The 27,412-nt window shown below is 52.8% G+C and overlaps 1 protein-coding gene across 5 annotated transcripts in view; it reads right to left on the bottom strand.

Annotated features, from left to right (window-relative positions):
- The window catches only part of RBM19 (RNA binding motif protein 19), a 142,585-nt gene that overhangs the window by 8,893 nt on the left and 106,280 nt on the right, over window positions 1-27,412 (bottom strand). For all 5 annotated transcript variants that reach the window (XM_063647120.1, XM_063647121.1, XM_054443794.2 and 2 more), the window contains exon 23: window positions 14,087-14,207. In XM_063647120.1, the coding sequence (XP_063503190.1) occupies window positions 14,087-14,207 (121 nt within the window). The remainder of the gene's footprint in view (window positions 1-14,086; window positions 14,208-27,412) is intronic.

The following is a 27,412-nucleotide window of genomic DNA, read 5'->3' on the forward strand; positions in this document are numbered from 1 at the left end:
ATGCATTGTGGGTAAGCAGAAGCCCAGCCTTCGTATAAACGTGCAGCCATTCCTTGGGCCTGGTGCCCTGTGGGAATGTGGAACCAGGCTGGCCAAATCTGATTTTTCAGAAGAGGTCAGAATCTTGAATTTCAGGTCCAATCTTCCAATAGGAAAATAGTGATGATTCACTCAAAACCATTGTTTTCATATCTGGTAGGCAAAATAAAGATCTAATTTCAGCCGACAACTTGCCAGTGTGGTCTCTGCTCTTTTCTCTGTCTCCTCTCTGTCTACCAAACCCCACTACTTTCACTTGTGGTCATGAGGCAGTAATAAAAACCTTGTCTGTGTGTTTTCCTTGGGTTTCTCCGGGCTGGGCCAGCCTACAGCTCGGAAATAAAACTGGCCACCCCCTACCACCAGCTACAACCCTGGAGGGAAACCCACCCTCCTCCTGTCCCTGTTTCTAGCACTGTGGTCCCCAAGTCCCCAAACCCTTGTCCAATCCTGGCCCAGCCCCTGCCCCTCCCAAGTCGCTCTGAAATTCTCCTTCTGTCAGTTTAATTCTGTGATCGATGAGGAAGAGCACGAGAAATGGCCCGGCACAGCTGGCTTCCCCGTTAGCCCTAGCAGGGATTCCTGGCCTTGCTGGCGACGGCTGAGTGAAATGTTTGCGGAACGCAGAGAACACAAGTCAATAACAATTTAGCTGGATTGGGAGCAAGTACCTTCCCCGCACGGACAGTCGCTCCCGGGGGAAGGGGAAGAGAGTGTGCGGGATATTGCCGAAGCACTTGGAATTATTTCCAAAACACCGCCCAGCGAGGCTCAGGCGTGGGGAGTGGAAGGAAGTAGGAGGTGGTGACTGGGCGATACCTGCTCCAGCTGGTCTCCAGGCCCCCCAGCCTCCCTGCACCACTGCAGGGAGAAGGATTTTGCTCTCTGATCATGGCTCCCTGCACGGCCAGCCATGTGCACCACTTGGGCGCACACTTGGGAACTGCCTTGACCGAAAGAATTCCCTCTCCTTGATTTTTCTCCTCTGGATTCAGCCTCCAGCAGCTGAGGTAGCTAGGGGTGTGAGAAAGAGTGGGTTTCCTGGGCAACCTCAACCTCTCCTGGAACCACTTCCCAACATGACCAGGAGCTGGAGATAGGTTAAAACACACTACCCTGAACACAAAAAGTGATCATTTCTTTTTTCTTTTTTTTCTGAGACTAAGTCTCACTCTGTTGCCCAGGATGGAGTGCAGTGGTGTGATCTCGGCTCACTGCAACTTCTGTCTCCCGGGTTCAAGTGATTCTTCTGCCTCAGCCTTCTGAGTAGCTGGGATTACGGGCTCACGCCACCACGCCTGGCTAATTTTTGTATTTGTAGAAGAGACAGGGCTTCGCCGTGTTGGCCAGGCTGGTCTTGAACTCCTGGGCTCAAGTGATCCACCCACCTTGGCCTCCCAAAGTGCTGGGATTACAGGCGTGAGCCACCACTTTTGGCTGAAAAGTGATCATTTCAAAGAGGTCAGGGATAAGTCACCCACATATCCCCATGCCCCACCCAGTCTCGGCCTTTCCTGTCAGGACCCGCTATGGCAATCCGGGACAGTCTCCCTTTTTGCCCACCTCCTGCTTAGGCCTTCAACACCTCTGGAGGAAGGGCTGCCACAGTCAAGTCTCCAGGAGAAAACAACAAGGACCCAGGTGAAGGAATGAAAATGGGAAGCTTACAGAAAACCTCTGTCTCCAGGTGGATGGAAGGAACCACCACCAAGGGATATTTTGAATAACAAATTCTGTGGCTTCACATCCTTGCTTGAACTTAAAGCCCGATGATTATGTTTTCATGGGCAAGATCAAGGCGGCCTATTCGCAAGGGTTGACGTGGGGATAACAGACTCTCTTGGTCTCCAGTCTTTTGAAAATGTATGGTCCTGTGAATGATTAAGTTACAGAAGTGGGGAGGGGGGTGAACTCTTGCAGGCTTTAAATATCATCTGTCTGCTGATGACTTCCAAAGTTATATCTCAGCCCAGACTTCGCCCCTGAGCTCCCAACTCATAGATCTATCTGCCTGACATCGAGGGGAGTCCTAATAGGTGTCTCAACTTCAACACATTCAGAACACCCCTGCCCAGCCACCTGTTCTTCCCACCTTCCTGGGCCTCCACTCACTACGCAGCACCACCATCCTGTGAGTGGCCTGGAGCAAAAACCTATGCACCAGTTTTGATTTTTTTCCTGCCTTCCAGAAGCAAGTCTGGCCGGCTCTACCTTTACGCAAAATGTTCAATCCACCTGCTTCCCCACCTCCACAGCCTCTGCTGCATGGTCCTTGCTGGCCTGGATGGGACCTCTGCCCTCCATTCTTGCCCTTCTACAATGCAGGGGATGAGGTCTGACAGTGTGAATCGGGTCTTGAGACTCTTCTCCTCAAATCTTCTGGGAGCTTCCCACTGCACCTTGAATACAAGCTGGGCTTCTTGCCAGGCCAGAGAAGGCCCCAGGAGGAACCCCTGTTGGCTTCTCTGCCTACTTTGAACACACTCTGACCCCAGGACCTTGGCACCTGTGGCTTCTGCTACCTGGGATAGTTCCCTCCAGATCTTTGGCTGGTTGGTCCCTTTGAATCATACAGAAATGCTGACTTGGCAGAAAGACTTTCCAACCACCATATTTGGAATCTCTCCTTTCCCTCTCTGGTCCTGAAGAGCTCATTATGCTTCTTTTTTCTTCTTTTTTTTAAAGAGACAGGGTCTTGCTCTGTTGCCCAGGCTGGAGTGCAGTGGCATAATCATGGCTTGCTGCAGCCTCGAACTCCTGGGCTCAAGCGATCCTCCCACCTCAGCCTCCTGAGTAGCTGGGACTACAGGTGTGCGCCACCATGCCTGGCTAATTTAAAAAGTTTTTTTTAGAGACGGGGTCTCCCTATGTGGCTCAGACTGGTCTCAAACCCCTAGGCTCAAGTGATCCTCCTGCCTCGGCGTCTCAAAGCACTGGGATTACAGGTATGAGCCACTGCATCCAACCATATGTTACCCTTCCTAATTTCCACCACAGGACTTGGTATCATTAGAACTTTGTTGCTATTTATTTATTTTTTTTGGTGAGGCAGGGGAAGGGGGCAATCATCTGCCTCTCTCACTCAAATATCAGCTCCATGAGGGAGGACTTTCTCTTTTGTACACTGCTTTGCCCTCAGTGCCTAGAGCACGGCTTGATAATAAGGTAATCAGTGAAGAACTGTAGAATGAATGAATGAATAAATGGGGCCTCCTATCCAGGGAAGCTGGAGATCTAAGCACAGGACTCCAGTTGCAGGGCACTGGGGGTACAGTTATGATGCCTCTAGAGTTATATGCTCTGAGAAAGTGGGGAGTCACCGTGGGAGGAACTAGCCACTCCTGGCTTTTGGATAAAATAAGGGCAGCCACTTCAGAAGGCCTAGGGGCTGCAAGCCCTTTCTTTGAAGAGCCAGAAAGTAAAAACTTTAGGCTTGGTGGGCCATAGGGTCTCCGTCACAACCACTCAGCTTTGTCCTTGCAGGGGAAGAAAGTAGCCCTAGAAGATATATGAACAAATGGGCATGCCTGTGTTCCAATACAACTTTATTTATAAAAATAGATTGTAGGCTGTGGTTTGCAACTGCTGCTGTACCTGGATCAGGAACCCAGATCCAATAAAGAGAGGGCAATTTGGGATTTAGGAGGTGCTGAGGATATAGGGTATGATGGAACACCCAGGTATAGACATTAACTACAGTTCTGCAGTGTCCAGACCTGTATGCCTTCAGGCCGGGCACTAGACTGCTCTGGGTCTTGGTTTGTGCTTCGGTAAAATGGAAGCAACACTGTTCTTCGGGGAGCTGTGAGCCTGAAATCAGACTGAGTTATGTAAAACCACCTGGTATCACTCTCTGCACATGGTAGGTCCATGACAAAGCTTTCTTGCCCTCTTTCTTTCCTTTCCTTCTGACTTGATCTTTATAAGAACTTACATGATTGCCTTTTCAGACCAGCGGTGCTTCAAAGCACCCAGTTAGGAATATCTGGCTTTGACCACACAGGGCTCCAGTGCCAACCGCACACCTGGCTAAGCGTGGGGCCTGGAGCACATTAGCCAGCTTTTCTGAGCCCGGCTTCCTTCCTTGTGGGGTGACTGTGAAGATGAACTGAGTTAATGCTCACACAGTGTCCAGCACCTATTAGATGCTCAATTAAATTCTAATCATCATTCTGATGATTAGGTTCTTATGTATGTTCATTTTTTCACCCCACAAATGGTCACTGAGTGCCTCCTCTCTGTGTTAGATGTGGGGCCCAGGCAGGGTGGGCAAAGGGCCTTGTACCCTCCCAAAGGATAAAATGTCACATGGAGAAGGATCTTAATTGCACACGTGAGCACCTGACAGCAGGCTGTGGTATTCGAGGAGGACCAGGGGAGGGGCATGACAAGAGAATCACGAGAAGGAGGGGTGTGGGGGAAAAGCTGCATCTTTGACACTCTGGCTGGGAGGCAGTGGGGGCCGGGGTCAGTGGGGGCTGCTGGGACCAGGGCTCTAGCAAGCAGGCTCCTTCCCTGCCCCCCGTGAGGCTGGGAGGGTGACTGTTTGCTAGAGGCCAGTGACCCATGGGGACAGCCACCCGTCTATGCCGGAAGAGCGCTTCTCTGGGCGCTCTGCTCATAGATCTCCCGCCCCAGCCCAGCCTGGCTTGGGCAGGCGGGGGAAGGCGCCACTGCCAGCCACTCGCCATGCTGGTCATGTCTGCGCTCCCAGCTCTGGAGGTGAAAGGTAGAGACGCTAACCACAGCCCATCAGTCCTCCCCAGCTGGAATAAGACAACACGGGAAGCAGAGCCACGCTCCCGGCCAAATAAAAGCCTGTTTGCCCGGCCTCCCTGGCTGTGAACGCCGTAAAACAGAGGGTTCTGCGCACGGATTTCTTCCATACCATTATATTCTCTCGGCTGCGCTCGCAGGTACTGTGGCCTGCCGTGGCCCTGAAAGCTTCTCGATGCCGTGACCCTGCTGGTTTGTAACACGCTCGGGAAGAAAAGGACACAGCCAGCGGCGGACTTTCCTCTTTCTTCCCTCCTTGCTCTCTCTTTTCAAACTCCCACATGCAAGGCAGTGAAGAATAGCACTTCACCTACCACGGGGCTGCTGCGCTGGAGATGAGAAACCTGATTTTTGGCCAGCAAGGAAGGGAGGAGGCGCGGGGCACCGGGCAGGGGCAGGAAGAGGACAGGGGAGATGGGGAGGGCAGTTTGGTGGAAAACGTCTGTCTTGCTATTCCCTTTTGAAAGCATCTCCGTCTGGTGTCAAGGTCTTTGCCTACTCAGGCCAACTTTTACAATGACTTTCAAAGCCCTGTCCTTCGCTGTTCAATTTGACAGGTGTTTTGCAAGCATCAACTTGCAAGGAAAAATATAATGCCCTGCCATTATACAGGGACAATGGATAAAATGAAGGCTTCTGCTTGGTGGGGAGGGGCTGGGGGGTTTACAACAAGCTTCTTTTGGCTGCCAATAAGGACCTGGATAAGCAGAGAGCTCGAGTCTGGGTGCGGAGCATAATGAGTTATTGTAACTGCCTTGGAAGGCAGGACATTACAGTTGCTGCTTGAGCAGCGAGTCCTCCTCCTTCTCCTCATGGCACCTGGGCACTAATAAGCTCCTACAAGGTGCCAGGCTCTGTGCTATGCCATGGAGACAAGGGAGAACGGGTGGCATCTGTGGCCAGATGTAAACATCCTATCCCAAGCAATGCTTATGTGTCAGGCATACCTGTCCTCCTCCTTACCCCACCCCCAAACACACATGTCCCAAGCAATGCTTATGTGTCAGGCATACCTGTCCTCCTACTTACTACACACACACACTCACACACACACGTCCCAAGCAATGCTTATGTGTCAGGCATACCTATCCCCCTACTTACTACATACATACAGACACACACACACACACACACACATACGTCCCAAGCAATGTTTATGTGTCAGGCATACCTATCCCCCTACTTACTACATACATACAGACACACACACACACACACGTCCCAAGCAATGCTTATGTGTCAGGCATACCTATCCCCCTACTTACTACACACACACAAACACACACACACACACACACACGTCCCAAGCAATGCTTATGTGTCAGGCATACCTGTCCTCCTTACTACATACATATACACACACACACATACACACACACACACACACACACGTCCCAAGCAATGCTTATGTGTCAGGCATACCTATCCCCCTACTTACTACACACACACACACATCCCAAGCAATGCTTATGTGTCAGGCATACCTATCCCCCTACTTACTACGCACACACACACACACACACACAGAGACACGTCCCAAGCAATGCTTATGTGTCAGGCATACCTATCCCCCTACTTACTACACACACACACACACACACACACACACACACACACGTCCCAAGCAATGCTTATATGTCAGGTATACCCATCCTCCTACTTAATACACACACACACACACACACACACACACACACACACACATACGTCCTAAGCAATGCTTATGTGTCAGGTATACCCAGCCTACTTACTACACACACACACACACACACACACACACACACACACACACACACACACACAAAGTCCCAAGCAATGTTTATGTGTCAGGTATACCCATCCTCCTACTTACACACACACAGACACACAGACACAGACACACACACACACAGTGTTACTGCCCAGGCTTATAAACACCAGGGCTCGTCTCTGTGTCTCGGTCCTTTGCCCAGAGAGCATCCTCCCTTAGCCTGGCCTGACTGGAATGCAAAGAAAGTGGGAGTATTTTTGGCAACTCAGAAAAGGAAGAGAGAGTGCCCCGAATGACAATGAGGCCCCTCAACAATCCTATTTGTTGACTGCACGTGATGTGCCAGGAGCTGTGCGCCATCTCCTTTATAGGCATCCTTCCCTTGGAGCCCCACCATTTCCCTAACGAGGTGGGCGCTGTGGCCCCATCGTACCAATGACAGAGCTGAGGCAGAGCGACTTGCCTGAGGTCACAGAACGGGTATGAGGACACATTCAGGTAAAATGCAAGCAGCAGCCGCTCAGAACAGCTGATACAAAGACTCGGTACAGCAGGATGGTGGAAAACACAGGTTTGAATCCTGGCTCTGTGGTCAGTAGCTGGGTGCCCTTGGGCAAGTTACTTGACCTCTCTGTGCCTTAGTTTTCTCATCTCTAAAACAGAGGATTGCGACAGTACAGTAAATTGACAGGTTCATAGGTTTTTGGCAATCTCGCAACTTTTAGTGAAAAGATGTATAACAAACTCAATGTTACCACAGGCTAATGGATGTAAACAAGAGCTAAACTCCTACACGCTAATGTATTTCTAATAACAAAAACATCACCAAACTTCTGAATAAAGACACCAAAATGTCTAAATATTAAACACTGAAATAAATGTGAGCTATATGTACATTTAAGACAGATTAGTAAAAACAAGGAAGATAATGATTTACCCAACGATTCCAGTTCACGGCTGCAGGTGGCCAGAGCCTCTCCTGGCAGCTCAGGACACTGGGAGGGAACCCACCCCAGGTAGGGCACCGACCACACACATAACTGCACTCACCCACTCTGGGACCACTGAGATGTGCCAATTCACCTGGCGTGCATGGCTTTGGGATGTGGGAGGAAACCAGAGGACCTGGAGAAAACCCACATGGGGCGAACACACAAACTCCACAGGGTGAGCACACAAACTCCATGGCGAGAACACAGAAACTCCATGGGGAGAGCACACAAACTCCACAGGATGAGCACACAAACTCCATGGGGAGAACACGCAAACTCCATGGGGTGAGCACGCAAACTCCACGGGGTAAGCACGCAAACTCCACAGGGAGAACACATAACCTCCACGAGGAGAACATGCAAACAACACGGGGAAAGCACACAAACTCCACAGGGTGAGCACGCAAACACCACAGGGAGAACACACAAACTGCACACAGACAGTGGCCCTGGATGGGAAGCCATTTTTTTCTTATCAATTATGATAAAATGATGTTATCTGAGGACCTGTATTTACCTCCCAGGATTCTGCAGGACTCATACCCATGAAAGCTTGCAGATAGTACCTGGCCGCCAAGTAAGGCTTGACACATGAAGATTGCTAGTTACGGTAATGATAATTGGTATTATTTAGCTTGAACTACAAATTGAACGTTCTACTATGACCTAGGTGCCTCAGGGACCCAGGGGAGATGAGGCCAGTCCTGGGAGCTGGGAAGCTGAGCCCAGGGGCAGGGGCATTCTAGGGTAATTCACACTGGTGGGGCACCGACCACATCCAGGGCTTCGGCTGGTGCCAAAGCTCCACTCTATCTGCTCTGGCCACTTCCCACTGTCCCTGAGTGCGGCTCACAGGCTACGGTGTCACCGGCATCTTCCTGCCAGGCCCTGCCGAATGTTACGATGCCTGCCTTTCATTCTGTAGCCCACATTCTGCAGGGAGCTCTTTGTTGTGGCCTCAGAGCTCGGCAGCCTCCACCTGAGATCTGAGTGCCTTCCTGGCAGAGTTCAGGGCCGAGGCCGGAGCCAGGGGAGGGAACTGGGCATGGACACCACCTGCCCTTTAGGGTCTGCCAGGGCCCCGGGAGCTCTGAACAATGCGGATTTCACACAAATGAACTGAGTATTTTTCTCCATGGGAAAAGGGCACAGGGTGGGGAGAAGGGTCTGGCCAGGAGGGCAGGAGGCCAGCAGGCCTATTCTGAACATTTGAGGCTGCTGTGGGCACCTCCTGTGTCCCAGAGACATCAATCGGACAACGGGTGTCTCAGTGGGTGAGAGAGACTGACATCTCTAGTGCGCCTGCTCTGTGCTGGACACACTCCAGGCATCACCTCACTTTCCCAATCCAGTGTCACACTCCCAGGGGAGGACAAATAGAGAGGTAAACCTGAGTACTGTCCAAGTTCAACCATTCACTGCCTGTGTGACCTTGGGCAAGGTGCTTCATCTCTGCGTGCCTCAGTTCCCTCAACTGTAGAATGGGGAGATGAACAGCATCTCACTCATCGGTGTGGTGTGTGAATGACATGAGACCCCTCACTGCAAGGGATTTAGAAGAGTTCCTGGTCCCCAGTAAGGAAAGCTGCTACTATGGCTTTTGTTACTTTCCTGATCACCATCAAATCAATTCCAGAAGGGGTACTCCCGTTAACATCTTTCAAATGAGAAAACAGAAGCTCACAGGGCAGAGCGACTTGCCCCAGGACAACAGCCAGAATGCAGAATCCGGGTCTTGCTCTGGGACACACAGCCAGAATGCAGAATCCGGGTCTTGCTGACTCTAAAGTTGACGCTCTTTTTCCTAAGCTGGTGGTTCCTAAACCTTTTGGGGCCCATGATCTCCTAGAAAATCTGATGAAAACAAAAGATCCTCTTGCCAGACACACACATAGACACAAACGCAATTACCAGGCGTTCCCAGTCCCTTTGAGGCCAACCATACTGGAAGAAAAAGTTCCATGGGTTCTTAGTTAAAAAAAATCCCCATCTCACATCTTGCTGTATTCTACAGAGTGTGTTCTTTTGTTTTCAAGGGATTATCATGTTTCTTTGGAAAACAGTGCTGAAAAATGCAATGAGGAATTCAGACTCTGGCTCCAAACTCTCAGGCCACCTTCTTGCCCCCTCTTCCTGGTCCCCACAGGTGAGGCCAGCAGGGAGGTCTGACACTCTGCTGTGCTTGGCCCTGACACCTGTGGATGGGTCACATCCAGGACCATATCAGCATCCTCTCCAACCCGGGCACTGTTTCTCAGGGCTGCTCCTGCCCCCAGGAAAACACAACCCCTACCCGTGGCAACATGCACTGACATGTACGTAGGTCACCATACATGCTGGACATTCTCTGTCTGGTCCCTCCACATCCATCCTCTGTCCTGCTCCATCCCCGGAAAGCTGAACCCCACTGAATGTGTCACAGGGACAATTTGGGCCTGTGGCCGACAGGTGGGATGGCCTGATGGGAGGCCGCGGCCGGAGAGCCGAGGGCCGCAGGAGAGAGAGCTGCAGCTGTTCTGTCCCCAGCCCCTTCTTCCTGCTTTGCTGCTGTCCTCTGGCAGGGGCTGTGTGCCTCCACACTGCAGTGCCCACTGGTAGCTGCTCCTAGGTTCCTGTCCTCACTGGACCCCAGGAACATCACTTCCTCCCCCTGCCCTTTCAGCCCCTGGGGTGGTTAAGAGCTCTGACACTACTCCGCTCTGGGAGCCCCAGCATCCCGTTGCTCCATGGGCACTGCCTATACCCCCATAAGCTGCCATGGCATGACAGGGTCTTTCTATAAGGCTCCTGTGCGAATTCTGTTCCCTCCTGGGGCCTCGGCCCATCTCCCGTGGCAGTGGGGAGGGTCCGTTAGTGCTCATCTTTGACACACTCGGGGAGCCCAGAGCTGATGTCCCCTTCCAGAACCTGGGAGGACAGTGTTCTTTCAGAGGGACTCAGAGGGGTGGAAACACGCGGCTCTGACACTCAAGCCCGCCCTGAGGGGCCTTATCTCACCTATGCACGTCGGCTTCCTCATCTATACAATGGGGACAACGAAACATGCACATGACAGGGCCTTCTATGAACACACGCTGTGCCAATTCTGAAGGGCCAGCAGTGTTTGTCATTATGATTTGTTATTCATTCTCTTAGTTTCTGAAGGAACCCTGCAGATCTTAGGTTCATGGTCTGGATGAGTCAGAAGGGCCAAAGCCATGCAGTCAGTAAACACTCACACACCCCAGGTTTAGTGAGGGCCTGGGACTTTCTTTTTCTTTTTTTTTTTTTTTGAGATGGAGTGAGTCTTGCTCTGTAGCCCAGGCTGGAGTGCAGTGGTGTGATCTTGGCTCACTGCAACCTCTGCCTCCCGGGTTCAAGTGATTCTCCTGCCTCAGCCTCCCAAGTAGCTGGGACTATAGGCATGCACCACCAAGCCTGGCTATTTTTTTGTATTTTTTGTAGAGACGGGGTTTCACCATGTTGGCCAGGCTGGTCTCAAATTCCTGACCTCAAGTGATCCACCCACCTCGGCCTCACAAAGTGCTGGGATTACAGGCCTGAGCCACTGCGCCTGGCCAGGAGTTTTTTCTTGAGTGACGTTTGCTAGTATAACATAGTTGGGACCGGTGGGTGGGGTGGGAGGCTCTAGACATGGTCTGGAGATCAAGTCTGAACTCTGCCACTTCCTCGCTGAGTAGACATAGCACTGCCTACAGCTGCTACAGTTGCTGTGAGCACTGAGATGATGCTGGTGTGAGGACGGCCCTCTGATGCACAGTAAGTGCTTAATAAACACTAGTCATCATAAATTACTGCAGTGCTTGGCAGGCCTCAGTTCTCTCATCTGTGAAATGGGGCTAATAGTGCCCATCTCGTAGAGCTGCTAGGGAGTGAATGGGAAGATGTAGGCAAATGAAGAACTGTCTTTGTTACTGTTATCATTCTATCTGCCCCTGTCTGGGCCTTGGCGGCTGGTAAGTGGCTGTGGAGACAGTCAATCCCACAGAAATGCTGCCAGCCAAGTCTTTCCACTGTGGCGAGGCAATAGTGCTGTCTTTGGAACTCAATTTATTGAAGGGGGCTTCTCTCTAAGGCAGGGCAGAACCGCTAAGCCTGCACTCCTCGGCTGGCCCCGGGGGTGGGGGATGGGGGTGGTGGGGGAGGTGAGCCCCCGTCTCCACTCCGGGGAGAGTCCCTTACACAAACATTTGCCGACGGGCGCATTTGGGCTTGTCAATGGTTGTCGATAAGGACAGGCTCTCTTCCTGCACGTCAGGATTTGGGGTCTTATTGAGTTGTGAGCTTGCAACTGTGTATTTAGCCTTCATTTCTCTGGTTCCACATCTGCCTCAGCTCAAATATTCCCCAGTCTGAGACTGGGAGCCTGGCATGTGCCAGGTACTGTGCTGGGCACGGGGGACCCAGGGAAGAACTGATCACTAAGAGAGATGAGCACGACACAGCCCCCATGTTGGGAAGGCACGGGTCCAGAGAGGATAACAAACCGTAAAGAAATAAGTTACAACTTGGCAAGAAGGCACGGCGACAGAAGAGGAGAGTAGAGGATGGAGAAATTACTGATACCTGTGGAGGGGGAGGGAACAGGGAAGGCTTCCTGGAGGAGGTGTCATTCTATCTGGGTTTTGAAGGCATTTATCCGGTTTAAAAAAAAGAAAAAGTGAGGGGCAAGGCATTCTAAGCAGAGGGAACAGCTTGTGCAAAGGCACAGAATCCTGTCTGGAGTCTGGGGAGCAATGAACTTTGTGGAAAGGTGCGGTGGGAGGAAGGAGGAGTCTGGGAAGACCATAGGCACGGGCAGGAGGCAGTGTTCTGAAGCGTGTGTTAGCTGGGCTAGAATCAAGGGGCTTCCCTGCTATCTCTGGAGTTCCAAGTCCACTTGTGGGGGATGCAGTCCTGCTGCATTGCTGAGACGCTTCTTCTCAGAAGCCCAGTCGTTTCACCCTAAGCAAGACCAGTGGCCCCACTGGAAGGCTCCCATCTCCATAAGAGAAACTGTTCCCAAGGTGCTGCCTGGTTTGGCAACAGAGTTGCACCGGTCAGGTGAGGGAATAATCACTCCTGGCAGGTGTACACAGGATTATAGAACCTGTGTAGACAGGTTCCATATTTACACAGAGAAGTGGGGTTGGGGGATGCTGGCAGCAAACACCCCCAGTCTGTGCCCAGGTGACACCCGAGGCCCTGAGCTGCCCCACAGAGAAGGGATGGATGAGGGCACAATGGCGGCCCCATCCAGGAAAGCTCCTGAGACCTGGGACCCAGGCGACAATGAGGTGGGGAGGAATGCGGTGGCGTGCCAGGAAGACCTCAGAGCACCACGGGTGGCACCACAGACAGGACTGTTGCCTATCACGGAGCCTGGCTTTTCTGGGCATGCAAAAGACAGAGAAGCTCCCCAGCTGGGTGACCCATCGCCAAGTAAGCGGGATCCAAAGTGGGTGGAAAGCCAGCAGCTGCCCTTTTGCTGCCGGGCCCAGGCCACAGTGGAAGCACTTCTGTGATGGGAGGCGGAGCTGTGGAGATGGGGATCAAGGTCAAGTACCCCTTGATATCCCAAGTTTGGAGGGTGTGTACCCGACAGCAAGGGTTACCTGTCATACCTTCCATGTGCCCAGGGTGGAGCGATTCTTGGGGCTGTCTCACCCTCTCCTCACCTGACTCAACACAACCTCTCGGAGAAAACGAGGCCCTGCCTCGTCTCCCTCTCTCCTCCCTCACCTCCAGCCACGCCGGCCTCCCTGTTTCTCACACATACCGAGCTTGCTCCAACCTTGGGGTCTCCCCTGCCCCTGGCCTCCTGCTTAGGCAGCCCTTTGTTGGGTACAGATGTCACCTCTGCAGTGAAGCCTCTCTAGCCCACCTGATGAGGAATGTGTCCCAGCCTCTTCCACCTGAGCCTAGGGCCCTGCTTGGTTACTGTCATGTGGGTGCATGAGGGCACAGTGGGCGCTCAGTATTTTCTGGCCACCACCTGAATAGTCACTGAGGCCACGTGACACCACCAAGGTGGGTAAGAGGTGAGTGAGACCTGTGGGCATCAGCCCTCCAGCAGGAAGTGGATGGCGTCATGCAGGAAAGTGATCGGCAAGAGTGTGGTCCCCAGGGCTGGCCAGCAGGAAGGCCGTGAGCATCCCTGCCCTGCGGACACTGGAATCTGAACACAGAGCACTGTGAGGACAGAGCCAACAGCCACGAGCTGTGACCTGGCAACCTGGCAGGCAGGGAGGGATAAACACTCTGACCTCTGTCTCTTCCTGCCAAGGCCCCCAGTGACCCAACCCGACTGCAACCCAAAAGGGCACAGAACCCAGATACTTCTACACAGGCCAGCCTCCCGGCAGGGAGTGCCCAAGGAAAGTGGAGAGCAGGTCTGGAGGGGCTGCGGGAGGATGCCCAGCAGGAGGTGCTTGGCAGCCCTTGTGCCCATAGCCTGCTGGGTCGAGGGCAGTTCTCTCAGATGCCCCACCCACCTCTTGTGTTCTGCAGGGGGCCCATGAGTCAGCCCAAAAGACCATCCCGCTCCTACCGTGAAAGTGCGCGGCCGTCTTCCGCCGCAGGGCCTGCAGGGTCACCTCGGAGTCGGCCCACTCCAGCACCAGCCTCCGGCCGTACAAGTGGGTGCTGTGACACAGGGCGTTGAAGGCTCTCTGCAGAGGGACAAGAAGTGAAACTGCACATCAGCTGGATCAGCACGGCAGACACTCCACTCTGCCCGCCAGCTGCCTGCCCGCGTCTCAGATGCCAAAGCCCAGGTTCTGGCCCCGTGACATCTGATCTCTAGTGAGGGTTTGGGGAGCGGTTGGGCGCATCTATTTAATTAGTGGGTTGCATTCCCAGGGAGAAAGCTGCAAGTGACTGAGCAGTCAATATATCCGCCGTCTGGGCTGTAATTGGTGCCTGGGCCGAGGCAGCCGTCTATTTGCCGCGTGTCATCCGATCTGTGGAGGGCGACCCCATTAGTGGGCTTGCCTCCCACCCGGCTGTCTGCATGGCGGCCACTTGAGAAAGCCGAGCCCTGGCCAGCCGCCGGATGACAAGCGCGCAGGCCTCTGGGTGTCACCGGGTGTCGCTCTCCTTCACTGCCCTGGTGACTCTGTCCCCCACGCTGCTCTTGAAGGGGCCCCTTCTGTCTCTGCTGCCAGTGCCCTTTGCCTCCTTGCTGGTTCCCCCAGCCCTGCACTCCCAGCTCCCACCCCCAGCTCAGCAGCCTGGGTTCTGGCACAGGCTGTTCCTGCTTACTCTTTGCTGTTCCCGACTCCCACATGCTGCCTGGTTCCCTCTTTCTGCTTTTTAACAGCTATACTGAGACAGAACTCACATACTATATACACTGCTTGTCTGAAGACAATTCAATGCATTTTAGTATAATCACAGAGCTGTGCAAAATGTCATCACATCCATTTTAGAACGTTTTCATCACCCCCAAAGGAAACCGCACATCCCTTAGCTAGCAGTCCCCCAGCCCCTGGCAACCACCAGTCTGCTTTCTGTCTCTATGGATTTGCATATTCTGGACATTTCATAGGAACAGAATCATACGATAGTGATCAGTACCGTCTTAAACATTGCTAGGTCTCAAGTTCAATGGCACTGCACAGGGACGCCCTGACTGGATGGGCTCATCCCCAAACACTCCCATGGCACAGAGGCTGTAAGCATAGTGGCCAAAAGCTTGGAGTCTGAGGTCACCCTGCCCAGGAAGGACAGACCCTGCAGGTCCTAACTTGAAGATCTTGGGCAAGTTAAATAAATCTTCCTGGACTCTGTTTCCTTATCCATAAAATGGGTATGTTCATATATGCCAATCTCAATGGTTCCAGGGACAAAAATGAGTTAACAGCGTCTAGAACAGTATGGGCACACCATAATTACTCAATAGATGCTACTTCTCGTTGCTGTTGTTTTGCTACCGTAGACATCACATTTGCAGCTGCTTTTTCTCAGCAGACAGCTTTCGGAAAGGCATTGGTTTAAAGAGCAGTAGGCTCCAGGTGCTCGAGCATTGGCAGTGGAGAGCAACAGTGGCTAAGAAGGCCCTTTGCTTTGCTTCTGGGTTGCAGAGAGCACCAGTGGGTACAAGAAGAGGAGGGGTTTGCTGCTCTTGTTTCTTATATGCTGTGAAGAATCATATAACCGGAAGGGTCTGGATGGGAACCCATCCAACTGTGCTCCTTATCTACAATGTAGCTCTTATGGTCAGACCCTGTCCCGCAAGAGGGGCCATGTTGAGTCCTAACCCCCTGTACTTCAGTATGTAACCTTATTTGGAAATAGGTAGCTGCAGATGTAATCAGTCAAGATGAGGTCATACTCGAGAATGGCAGGCCCTGAGCCAATGACTAGTGTCATTGGATGGCCATGTGAAGACAGAGACACACGGCAAATGCCGTGGGGAGATGGAGGCAGAGACTGGGTGATGAGTCTACAAACCAAGGATGCCAACTGTCCCCAGCAGCCAGGAGAGAGGCACCAAACAGGATTTCCCTCGGAAGGAACCAATCCTGCCAGCACCTTGATTTTGGACTTCCGGCCTCCAGAACTGTGAGACACATTTCTGGATTTTTAAAATGTGTTTTGAGGCAAGGTCTCGCTGTCACCCAGGCTGGAGTGCAGTGGTGTGATGATGGCTCACTGCATCCTCGAACCCCTGGGCTCAAGCAATCCTCCCACCTTTGCCTACCGAGTAGCTGGGACCACAGGCACATGCTACAATGCCTCGCTAAGTTTTTACTTTTTTGTAGAGACGGGGTCTCCCTACATTGCCCAGGCTGGTCTTGAACTCCTGAACTCTAGTGATCCTCCTGCCTCAGCTTCCCTAAGTGCTGGGATTACAGGCCTGAGCCACTGTACCCAGCCCATTTCTGTGGTTTGAAGCCATCCAGTCTGTGGTGTTTTGTTACAGTAGCCCTAGGGAAAGGACACAATGCCCTTGGGTAATCAACTGCCACATCTTGAGCCTCCGTTTCCTCATCCCTGTTGGGACTGGCTGTGAGATTTACACAAAACGAGCACAGAGGGCAGCACATAATATACATTCAATAAACAAATGAATCTGAAGAGACAAAAGGGAGGTGACTGGAACATGCATCTTTTTAAAACTAGACATGCAGCCAAATTAAAGAAACGCTTTGTTCTCCTCTGTGCTGTTCTGAGAAGGACCAGGTGCAGAAAACTTTTTCTTTCCTTTTTTTTTTTTTTAACTTTAATTTAAAAAACTCTTTCTGACTGCCAGCAGAGCCTCTGCATTTTTTTCCATGTGGATATAAAAATGCATCTGGACTCCGAGCCGAAATGGCCCATTCAGAGCTTTAAAACACACGCGTTCTCAGCTGGCGAGGCAGAGAAACGGCTTGACTGGGGGAGCTGGGGTTTTAAGATGGGGGGAGAGGAATTGGTGGGGAGTCTGGTGTGGTGGATGTTCCATCCTCGTGCCAGGGTCCCTGAGGAGCTGTGGTCCCGGGGACACGGTGGGGTGGGGGTGGCCAAGGGGATGCATCTGGTGAATGCTAGGCTGGAACTCTCAAGAACGGAATAAGATCCCAGGAGGTAGGTCTGGGTGAGAGGCTCCAACCCCAGCCTCTCTGATTCCCACTGTCAGATTTCAATGTTTCTTTCTCTCCCTTGGAAGCCAGTTCTCTATTCCTGTACCACAGAAAGCCCGAGAGATCTCTATTCATTGCAGGAGTCACTAAAAATTCCCTCTTCTGGCTTCTTTGCGACATCACCTCTCATAAATCTTTCTCTCTTCCCTCTGCACTCCTCTGACACGTTATTGGCCTCTCTCTGGAAGAGCTCTTCATGGTAAGGGAGGAGGTGGCATGGCAGTTTAGAGGGTGGGCTCTGCTGCTGGCCTGCCTTGGTTCAAATCCCTGCTCTAGTGCTTATGAGCTGTGTGATCTCAGGCAAGCTGCTGAACCTCTCTGAGCCCGAGCTTCCTCATATGTAAAAGGAGGGCAGCAGCAAAGAGTACTGAGAATTCAGAGAACTGTTAAGTCTGACACTTAGAACACTGTCTGGCACATAACATGTGTCACTTAAGATTGGCTGTTATGATGATGATGTATGCCTCCACTTTTCATTATCAGGCTAAAGAGCGAGGAGAAGGGAAGGTAAGACACAAAAGCTCTTTTGTATTTGAAGTTAGAGCACAATACGTGGTTCTCCAAAAATAGCAGAATTACCCTACTGAGTTCTAGTCCCTGCAGGTTAATATGAAATCAGGTTGCGTTCCCAAGTGCCCACTGCCTGGGTGGCTGGAATGTGGTGGCCTCAAACTGTCGCAGGCGGTGTGAGGACAGTGATTTGAGGCTAAAATAGGCCCTGGATAATCCAGAGTAATTGTGTTTCATTAAAAGAGCGTAACGAGAGCTTGTTATATTTGACACATTCTAGGGGCAAGGCAGGTGGGGAGGAGGAGGAAGATGCAGGCCCGGGTCTCAAGGGGCTTTCGGGTTGGCACAGAAAAGACTGTGAGGAGCTTGGAAGGTTCCAGCCATCACAGAAGGAAAAGCGCAAGCCAGAGAGGTCCACTAGCAGCTCCCTCCCTGGTGTCTGCCTACACTTGACCCCATTGAAACTTGACCTCCACCTTCTCCCAAGCGTTTTTCTAAACCTCAGCTGCAGGCATGGTGCTCCTCTGCCAAAACAGCCCCCGGGCTTGTTCATCTCAGGAGACTGAGGAGTTACTGCACCTTTGTTCCTCTCCAAGTCTGGCTCCTGCTGTCTGATTTTCCTTTTGTGGCATCGAAGGCCTTCTTAGCATGGATGATCCTATCTCCTAGCTCCACGGAACTCCAAGCATATGACCTCAGCCTACTCCTGAGAACAGATATTATTCTCCCATTTCAATGAATGAGAAACCTCCAGTTTCTCATTCTGAAGGCACTGGCCATTCTGAAGGCACTGAGGCACTGGCCAAGGTTCGTATGCAGGTCAACTTCCTTCTCCTTCTTCCTTTTGGCCTCTACACGTTGTCTCTGGCCCCTTACACAGATGGCCCAGAGAGGGTTCTGCTCCTCCTGCACAGGCAACAGCCAGGCACCCTCCCTGTGCCCTGGACACCCGGCCTCCGTTTCCAGAACCTGCTCCCTGCCCCGTAATGCCTTCTGTGTGCCAGTCTTCCTGACTCAACCTTGAACCCTGGAGGGAAGGCGCTCCATGCTTAAGATCCTCAGCCTGGTGCTGGGGCAGAGGCCACTCAGTCAATGTTCACAAAGCACACTGTGGCGTCTCCTTCACTGGGTGTCTTGAGAACACGTCTCCAGACTGGGGTAATTGGTTAGGCTGGTCCTAGCCGGTGATGGAGGGCTGGCTTAGATGTCCTGCCACAGTTCCCTTCAAACCCCTGCACTTTATAGACTACAAACGCAGTGGGGATAGGAGTGTGTCCCGTTCTGAGAGAGCAGGCAGTGCCTGACCATCCAGACGAGTGGGACATTTGGCCTTTTGAAACGATACACAAATAATCTTGGGTCTGGCTCTGCTCCCAACATGCCTGGCTTGGGGCTTTGCAGGACGGGAACAGTAACCTGCATCACTAGGGCTCGAGAGATCGCATGTCAGACCCCCAGATGGTCTGCTGGAGAGGCCTGAAGATCCAGCACAGAACCCCGAGGATGCAGGAGTCCAGCAAAACGAATGTCACAGAAGAGAAGCCACCCCTGCTGTTGGGAACACTTCCTGCCATCATTGATGGCCAGGGCTGGTTATTCCTGGTCCCCCTTCCCCCATCCTCTATGCTTTAGGAGCCGACTCCACACAGTGTGACCAGGGCTCCCTCGGCCTCTGGTTTCTACTGAGGTGAAGCAAATGGGTGGCACTTCTGGGAGACTGGAGGAAAGAGGGGAAGAGGGAGGAGAGAGGTTGGTGCTGTGTCCCTCCCCCTCCCTGCAGGGCTGTAGCTCCTGCTAAAGGCCTCTCCTCGGCAGCTTCAGCCCTGGCTTTCCTTCCAACCCTCCTCTTGGCCCAAGGGAGACGACAGTTCTGGGGGCTTTGCCATCCCTGGGGAATCCCTTAGCCCTACCTACGCCTCTGTAAACACCTCTTCATTCACACCACCGGGGGGTGGGGGTAGATTCTGTTTCCTGCCAGATCCCTGGCAGGATCTGGAGTTCCTTTGCCTTGACCGGGGGACAGGTGGATTTCCTACTTCAGATGGGGTGTCTCGCATGCCTTGGCCCTACTCAGAATTTGAGGCCTACCCAGGAAAGCTCTGAGCAGGTCTAGCCAGACTCCAGGGCTGCCCTCATGATCCAGCTCTCTGGCTCTGCTGTCCTGAAATCACAGCTCTTTCAGCTCCTCTGACTCAAGCCATGGACTCCAGCCATCAAGAGGCCTGGCCTCCTGCCGCCTTTTCTGAATTCCCTTAGAAGGCAATCTGCTAAGGTGGTGTGGGGTTGACAGCCGCAGGCTAGACTGTGGCCCGGCCTGGCGGCCTCTTTCAAGAACTGGGAAGGCATTGGAAGGCTGCCAGTGCAGCACTGGGCCTGACCTTTCTGCAGCTTCCCTGGAGACAGACCTCCTCTCAGCAACAAAAGGCATTGCACGCCCTTGGCAGGACTTCCATCCCAAGGGGCTGCGAAGAACTGCCCAGGGCCATGGCTTCTGGGCAGAGCTGAGGACAGTATTCCTGTCTTTAGAACTCTAAGGCATTCTCCTGGCCCCTTCTGCTCCTCAGGGAGCTGTCTCTGGCAGAGCCAGAGGGCTGCATCTCTCAGCAGACGCTAAATCTGTCCTAACAAGGACAACACCAACCCCTCCGAAACCCGCTGTGCCCCCGACACCTAGAGTAAGTCGCTGGCACTGTTGGGGCCTCTCGGCAGAGGTGGTCAAAAAATTGAGGCCAAGGACTTCTGGGAGGAGGGTCTGCCTCCCTGGGGTGTTTTAACGCCATCACCCTGAGAGAGAGATAGATCCTTTCCTTCGCGTCCCAAGGCTCCCACTGTCCTGTGAGTAAGCTCTCAGCAAACCTCACTAGCTGCTTCCGTCCTCACAGGGTAGCTGTCTGCTAGGTAGGAGTTTACCCAGAATAAGTCAAGCTCCCTGCACAATCTTGGGCGACTCCCATCCCAGTCCCTTCCCAGAAATGACACCATGGAGCTGAGGGTGAACTTCTAGGAGAGACATCCAGGGTCCGCTTCTGGGTGATACTCTCTGAACTCTTCAGACAAAGAGGCACCTCTCCCTCTCATGCATTCATTCCCTAGCTCGCTCAGCTCAGTGCGATTCGACTCAAAGTCTCCGGGGAGCTGATTGTGAGGCAAACACGAGATGAGGAGACAAAGGTGGGACACACTTCGGACCTCTGCAAGTTTATAGCAACCCCTGGGAGAGGAAAGAGAGCCACTAGGGAGAGAGGGTCAATGCCAGGGACCCAAGGGCACCAAGCCACAAGGCCACGGGCAGCACGGGCAGCTGAGGCTCTGGGCTCCCCTCAGGCACAGGCCTGGGCATGCTGCTTTCAATAAACTTCTCTGAGTTTTCACTTTTTCAACGGCAAAATGGGGGTGCTTCAGCCTCTCAGAGCTGCTGGGAAGCATAAATAAGACAGCAAATCTTCCTTTAGCCCAACGCCTGGCATAATGGGAAGGGCCTAATTCCTGGTACCTGTTGCTGGTGCCATTTGTGGTAAAGTTTTTTTTCTTTTTTTTTTCTAATTTAAATTATTTTAGGCTGGGTGCGGTGGCTCATGCCTGTAATCTCAGCACTTTGGGAAGCTGAGGCGGGGGGAATCACTTGAGGCCAGGAGTTCGAGCCTAGCCTGGCCAACATGGAGAAATCCCGTGTCTACTAAAAATACAAAAATTAGCCAGGCGTGGGGGTGCACGCCTGTGATCCTAGCTATTTGGGAGGCTGAGGCAGGAGAATCGCTTGAACTGAGGAGGTGGAGGTTGCAGGGAGCAGAGAACGTGCCACTGCACTCCAGCCTGAGCGACACAACGAGATTGTCTCAAAAAAAAAATTATTTTAATGCTGTTAAAAGGGAGGAAGGCTGTCAAACTTGGCTGGGAGTTTTACCTTTCCTTGATGACTAGTACTGCCTGCCTGATAAATCTGAAATGAGGACGTCTGAATCTGAGTCCTTCTCACTCTGATCTCTGTAGGACTGTGCAGTCCTCAGTCCGCACAGAAGCTCCAGGGACACAATTAGCAGAGGGGTCCGTCCTGGCACTGAGTCTTGGCCACAAGGGCTGCTCACCTGCCCGTCTGAGGAGGGCAGCCTGTCCTGATCCCAGGTCTCAGCCCATACATACGTGGGCTGGCCGAGCCTGCCTTGAAATGCAAGCTCGGGATACAAACACATTTTCAATTCCTCCAGGGCTCGGCTGAAGAAAACTTGGCAAAAAGCCCACAATTACAAAACAGTCATGAGCACACACACGTCACATGCACACCTGAACAGAAAAGTGGGGACAAAACTCCAATTCCTCAATTTGCTTTCGGTTAACGCTTTGGGACACACAGGACAATGGACACCTAGGTTTCAGGCTGCAGCACCCTTGATCCCCAGGGGCCCAGAGGAACACTCAGCCACCCTCACTTCTTTGGTGTCACGTGCCACAGCCTGTGTTAAATGCTTTGCACGCAACATTCTGCTTCATCTTCACAAACGCCTCAAGGGCAGCCTTATTATTGCCCGTGTGGGGACAAGTCACTTGGGCTAGAGGGATCTGAAGTCCCTTGTCCATGTTCGCACAGCTGCAAAGAGGCCGCTTGATGTCACAGGCCACACTAACCACCGTGCAGCACGCTCCTCCTTCTCTGCACTCAGTTTAAACAAACGTGTTGAATGCACGCCACTGACAATCTAATAGCGATGGTTTACTGTGTGCACGACACGGCTCAGCACTGTGCTGGGTGCGCTGGGCACCCGGCGAAGAGGAAGGCTGTCCCTGCCTTAATGAGCTTTGTCCAGCTCGCTCATCACTGGTCCCTTCCACTCCAGGTCCTGTTTGGCTAGAATCTGCCAGGTGAAGACGGTAGGCTCACAGAACATTCCTCGAGAGGCCCAGTGTGAGCCTCTGCCAAAACACTGGCATCCCCTAGGCTGGGGAGGGCCTGGGCCACATGTCCACATCCCTTCCTCTGCTCCCACCCTTGGCAGAGTGGAAAAGTGAGAAATGAGGAAGGAGACATTAACTGGTGCGACCCTACAATGAAAGCTGTGGTTGTTTACCACAGTGAGAACAGCTCTGCCTGCCAACGCCAACCACCATCGCGTCTCCCTACTGCCGGCTCCCCCCAAGTGTTTATTTAAGCCAACACATTGCTCTGCTAATTGGATAACATTCCATGTGAAAATAGACCTTTTAAAACAACAGCAGCCGCGGCAAATAAAAACAGCTGCAACTGCAAAAGTACAAAGGCATGGCAGGCCTGGGGAAGGGAAAAATTAAAGGCGCATTGCATGGGAAAAAATTAATATTCTGGCTTCTGGGCTGCAAGTCTATTCTTTGTGGTCTTCCCCTTCCGTGTTGCCCTTCCTTTCTTCCTTCAGGACCAGCCCGGTCTGGGTAAAGAGAGAGGAGGTGGTGGCTTCTAACTGGAATCCCAATGGCTATTGGTGGCCACTCAGCCAATGGGGATGAGTGTACCTGGTAGGGAGTCCCCATTACAGCTGCCCAGGTGAAAGGCTGCTGCCTCCTCAGTGAGGCTACTCCTAGGGATCGGCAGGGTTGGAAGGCAGCACGGTAGAGTGTGCTAGTGGGGGCAGCTGACTGAATGCCCACTCCTCCTCTGGGGGCTGGGGGGAGTTGATTTCATTCTGGACTTGTTCCCAAGAGACGTTTTAAGGGACAAGCTCTTGGCCTTCCTCCAAAGTGTCCCTCTAATTGGAGAGTCCTTCTCCTTGGTGAGGTGTCAGGGCTGGGTGAGAGGTGGTACGCACGGTAGGGAGAAGGGGCGCTACCCAGAGCCTCGCGTGGAGATACACAGAATTTAAGTGAATCAGTGAATGAAGGGAGGAGGAATCCCTGAATACAAGCTTTGGAATCAGATTTTTCCCAGCTCTGCCAAGTACCACTATATGATCTTGAGCAAGTAACTTTGTCCCTTTGAGCCTTGGTTTCCCCAGCTGTCAAATGGCCTCCTAGCACCTATCTCCTAGAGTCCCACAAGGATTAAAACTTATATATGCAAATATCCTACACCATCCCTGCCAAAGACGGGCTTCCAGAAGTTGATAGTTTTTATCAACTCAAAGATACTGCCCTTTTAGAAACTTCCAGGTCGTGTGGTCCCCTGGTTGCGTGGCGCTGATGACACAACTGACAGCCATGCACACGGTGTAGACCCAGGCCACCCAGGAGACCACTGCATTCAGGATGCAGTCCTGCTTGAGTCCTTGACTTCCTACACCACCCCCATTCTCCTTTCCCCATCAACCTCTGTCCCCTGCTTCCCTCCACATGTGGGGAAGTCTCTTTAAGAAATGCCAGATCATCACACCTGGAGGTTTAGATAACACCAGCATTTTCAGAGGGACTGATATTTACTGCCCAGGACATCAGGGGCTGATAGAATGTCCTAGGGTGGGAGAATATGCCAGCTCATCGATCCTGCTTCCTCTGAGCAGGCCTCTGGTCACCAGGGCCCGTGATGAGGGCAGATGGTCAGGACCCACCCCTGGTTCACTGGAGCAGTTCAGTAACAGACCAGGGTCTGGGCTTCCCATCAATTCATAGGGCTCCACGGTGGCTTCAGTGCTGGAGCTTAGCAAATGCTCAGCGAGACTCGGGAGGGAGACTGGATGCAAATCTCCCGCCCGATGCTGGGGCTGCCGCAGGCTGGGGTAGGGCAGTGAGAGTGCGGTGAATGTCACATACAATGCTGGCGTGCTCTCGGGAGCCTCTTGCTATTATCATCAGTTGCCTGGTTACTTTGAGCTCTGCCACAACAGCCTTCGAGGAGCCTCTGGCTAGGATTCTCTTTCCAGTTTGGGGGTATGTGTGCTGAATCCAGAAGGGGCTTGATAGATATCACAGAGCCCTCGAGGATATGCACAGTGGGACGTGGGTCTCATGGAGAAAGGTCAGACAACTCAGAACCCCTCAGTTCAGGGACGGTGGAGACGGCACATGCTCAGGGCCACAGCAGGGACTGTGGTGTTGAGGGGATGCCTTAACTCTTCTATCCTCTGTCAGCAGGCAAATGGACTGGTGGATGATGGGGAAAGAGCACTGTTCTGGGAGTCGAGATACCGGGGATCAAGCCGCGGCACTGGCCCCTCCCAGAAACCATTCATTTCTCCATTCCTTTTCCAGCCTCAGCTTCTACAATAAGCTTAGCTGCCCCCTCCTTTCAGCCTATCTCGGTCCCTTCTTTCCTCCCATCTGACGATTGCTGGGGCAGACCTCCTGGCTCAAGAGGTGGCCGATGCCAACACAGGGGGTGACTATTTATCTTCATGGAGGGTGCCATGACAGGAAATGGGATCAGTGCCCTTGGCAGGGGATGTGAGTGGGTCAGGGTTGAACTGAGCCCTGGGAAAGGTTTCTGAAGGAAATCTCCTTCCCTAAGAGCTTCAACAGGGGGAGGATGCACAGGAGCCAGCCCTGAGAGGCTGGGATCATGGAGGATCCTCTACCAGCCCTGGGTTCTCACTAATTCCTTCTGCTGAGATAAAAAAGATCACCAGTGCTTTTGACTCCATGTCTCTGGCAGTATTGCTCTCCCTCTTCAAACTCACGCCCACCCTCGAGAGCTAACTAGATATTTACAATATTCAGAATCCTATTCACTAATATGCAGTGTGCACGATTCTACAGGTCAGTGGAGAGTGCTAAATGTTCCACTCAGAAGACAATAAAGTTCTCCAGACAGACCTGGAGCTGGGAAGGGAGAAAGCAATGGCAGCTTCCCTAGGAAACAAAAAGAGCAAAGGGATCCTTGCAGGAAAGATGTGCTTCTGATGGGCTCCTCCTTCCGGGAAGACCAGTGCGTTCCGTGGCACAAGCCCCAATGTGGGAGAGGGAAGTCACTACAGGGATGGAGGGGCCAGAAATAGCCACCTGACAAGGAGAAGGGCCAATCCTGGAGAGGCTGTGAGTTGAGCCTGTACTGTCCTCGGCTGCCCTTTCTCCTCCCAGAGCCCAGAGTAAAGGCAGGGAAGGGATGGAGGGGGAGGAGCTGCCACCTCCATAAATCACTAGAGGGCTGTGCTGGGCTTCAGAACGAACATCCGCAGCCGGGCCTGGGTGTGCCAAGTGCGAGCCACCTGGGCACTGGGTGAACTTCCTCAATAGCACTCACTGCCTTGATTACCTGGGAGTCCACCTTCTGTCCTAATAAAGGTGAAGAGCAAAACTGAGCCAACGGTGACATGTCAAAGGGCTCACGGCTGGGGCCCAGCCCTGGTTGGACCCTCCATGTCTCAAGGGCTGTGTCAACTCGGCATCAACCTCTCGGTACTGAAAGAGGGCTTCCAGTGAAGGGGCTCCAACACCTTTGCTCTCTGCTCTCATCAATGGCTGGGATCCCCTCCACTTCTGACAAGCCGTTCAGAACAGCAGTGAGCGTTTCCTGGAGGTGCACCCACTGGGCTTTAAATTTAAGGTTGGCATCACAAGAGGCCCAGCGGGTGGGTGAGAAAAGAGGCCCAGTGGGTGGCCAAATAAGAAGGGGAACACCCTTTCTTATTTCAGACCATCACCACTGTCACCACCAACGCCTTATGCCTCCTCATCACAGCCAACAGCCAGTATGTAGGGGCCAGGCCCTGTTCTAAATTATCACCCCATCCAAACCTCACAATGACTCTATGAAAATATGGAAAACCCTATGACCATTTTACGAGGGGGGGAAACTGAGGCACACAGAAAGGATGTCACTTGCCCAAGGTCACACGGGAGATTCGTGGCAGCCCTGGGGTTCAAACTCAGGCAGTCTGGCTTTGAAGTTTGTGTTGCAACGACAAGCTCTCGTATTGTTCTTTGTAAGAGACATTTCTTAGGAGCAGAGAGTGAATCCCTCATTTCTCCCCCAAGCACAGCCTCCTATAGGAACTCTGATATAAGACAGATGACAACACTTCTACACCATCACTGCCCAATCCCCTCGGATACCCAGAGCTCAGTGGAATGCAGTGGAGAAAAGACACTGCCCTGTACTCTCTTCTATCCACAGAGCATCACATGTGTGCATGAATCCACGGACCAAGGGTGGCTCTGAAGGGAACCAGGCTGGTGGCAATGAGAAGGAAACGGTGTACCAGTATCGAGTACCCACCACATGCCAGGACCGAGTCAGTGTCTCCCATGCACCACCTGCCCTAACCCTGGGAGGGGGGCGCAGCCATCATTCCCGTTTCACAGATCAGAAAACTGTGGCACAGGGAAGGCCAGTGTGGGTTGAGCTGCCGTGGGTAGGAGCTCTGAAAGGCAGCCCTCCGCTGCTGCCCTGAGCCAACGCAGGGCACCACGTGCCTGCCCCGCTGTGAGGGTGAGGGCAGTGACCTGCTGCATGCAGGTGTGTCCCCTGCTGTCTCTGATGAGAGGTGAGGGAAAGGCTGCCAGCCAGGAGGAGAGAGGAGCAGATGTCCAGACAAATATGGCCATGTGTCAACAAAACAGGCACTTGAGCTCAAGACTCGGAGACAAAGGTGGCTGGCGAGGCGCTCCGAGGATCCCCATGCGCCTTCTCTGCCTGTGCGTGTTCCCAGGGCCCACAAAGGCCGCAGCTGTGTCCCGGAGCTGCCACCTTTGGCTCTGCACAGCTGACCCACCGCCTGAGCCTCTTGTGATGCCAGCCTGCTAAAGCCCAATGGGTGTGACTCCAGGAAATGTTCACTGTTCTTCTGAGGAACAGCTCGTCAGAGGTGAAGGGGATCCCAGCCATTAATGAGACCTCCCTGTCA

The sequence above is a fragment of the Pongo pygmaeus genome, chromosome 10, assembly GCF_028885625.2.
Source record: "Pongo pygmaeus isolate AG05252 chromosome 10, NHGRI_mPonPyg2-v2.0_pri, whole genome shotgun sequence".
NCBI lineage: Eukaryota > Metazoa > Chordata > Mammalia > Primates > Hominidae > Pongo > Pongo pygmaeus.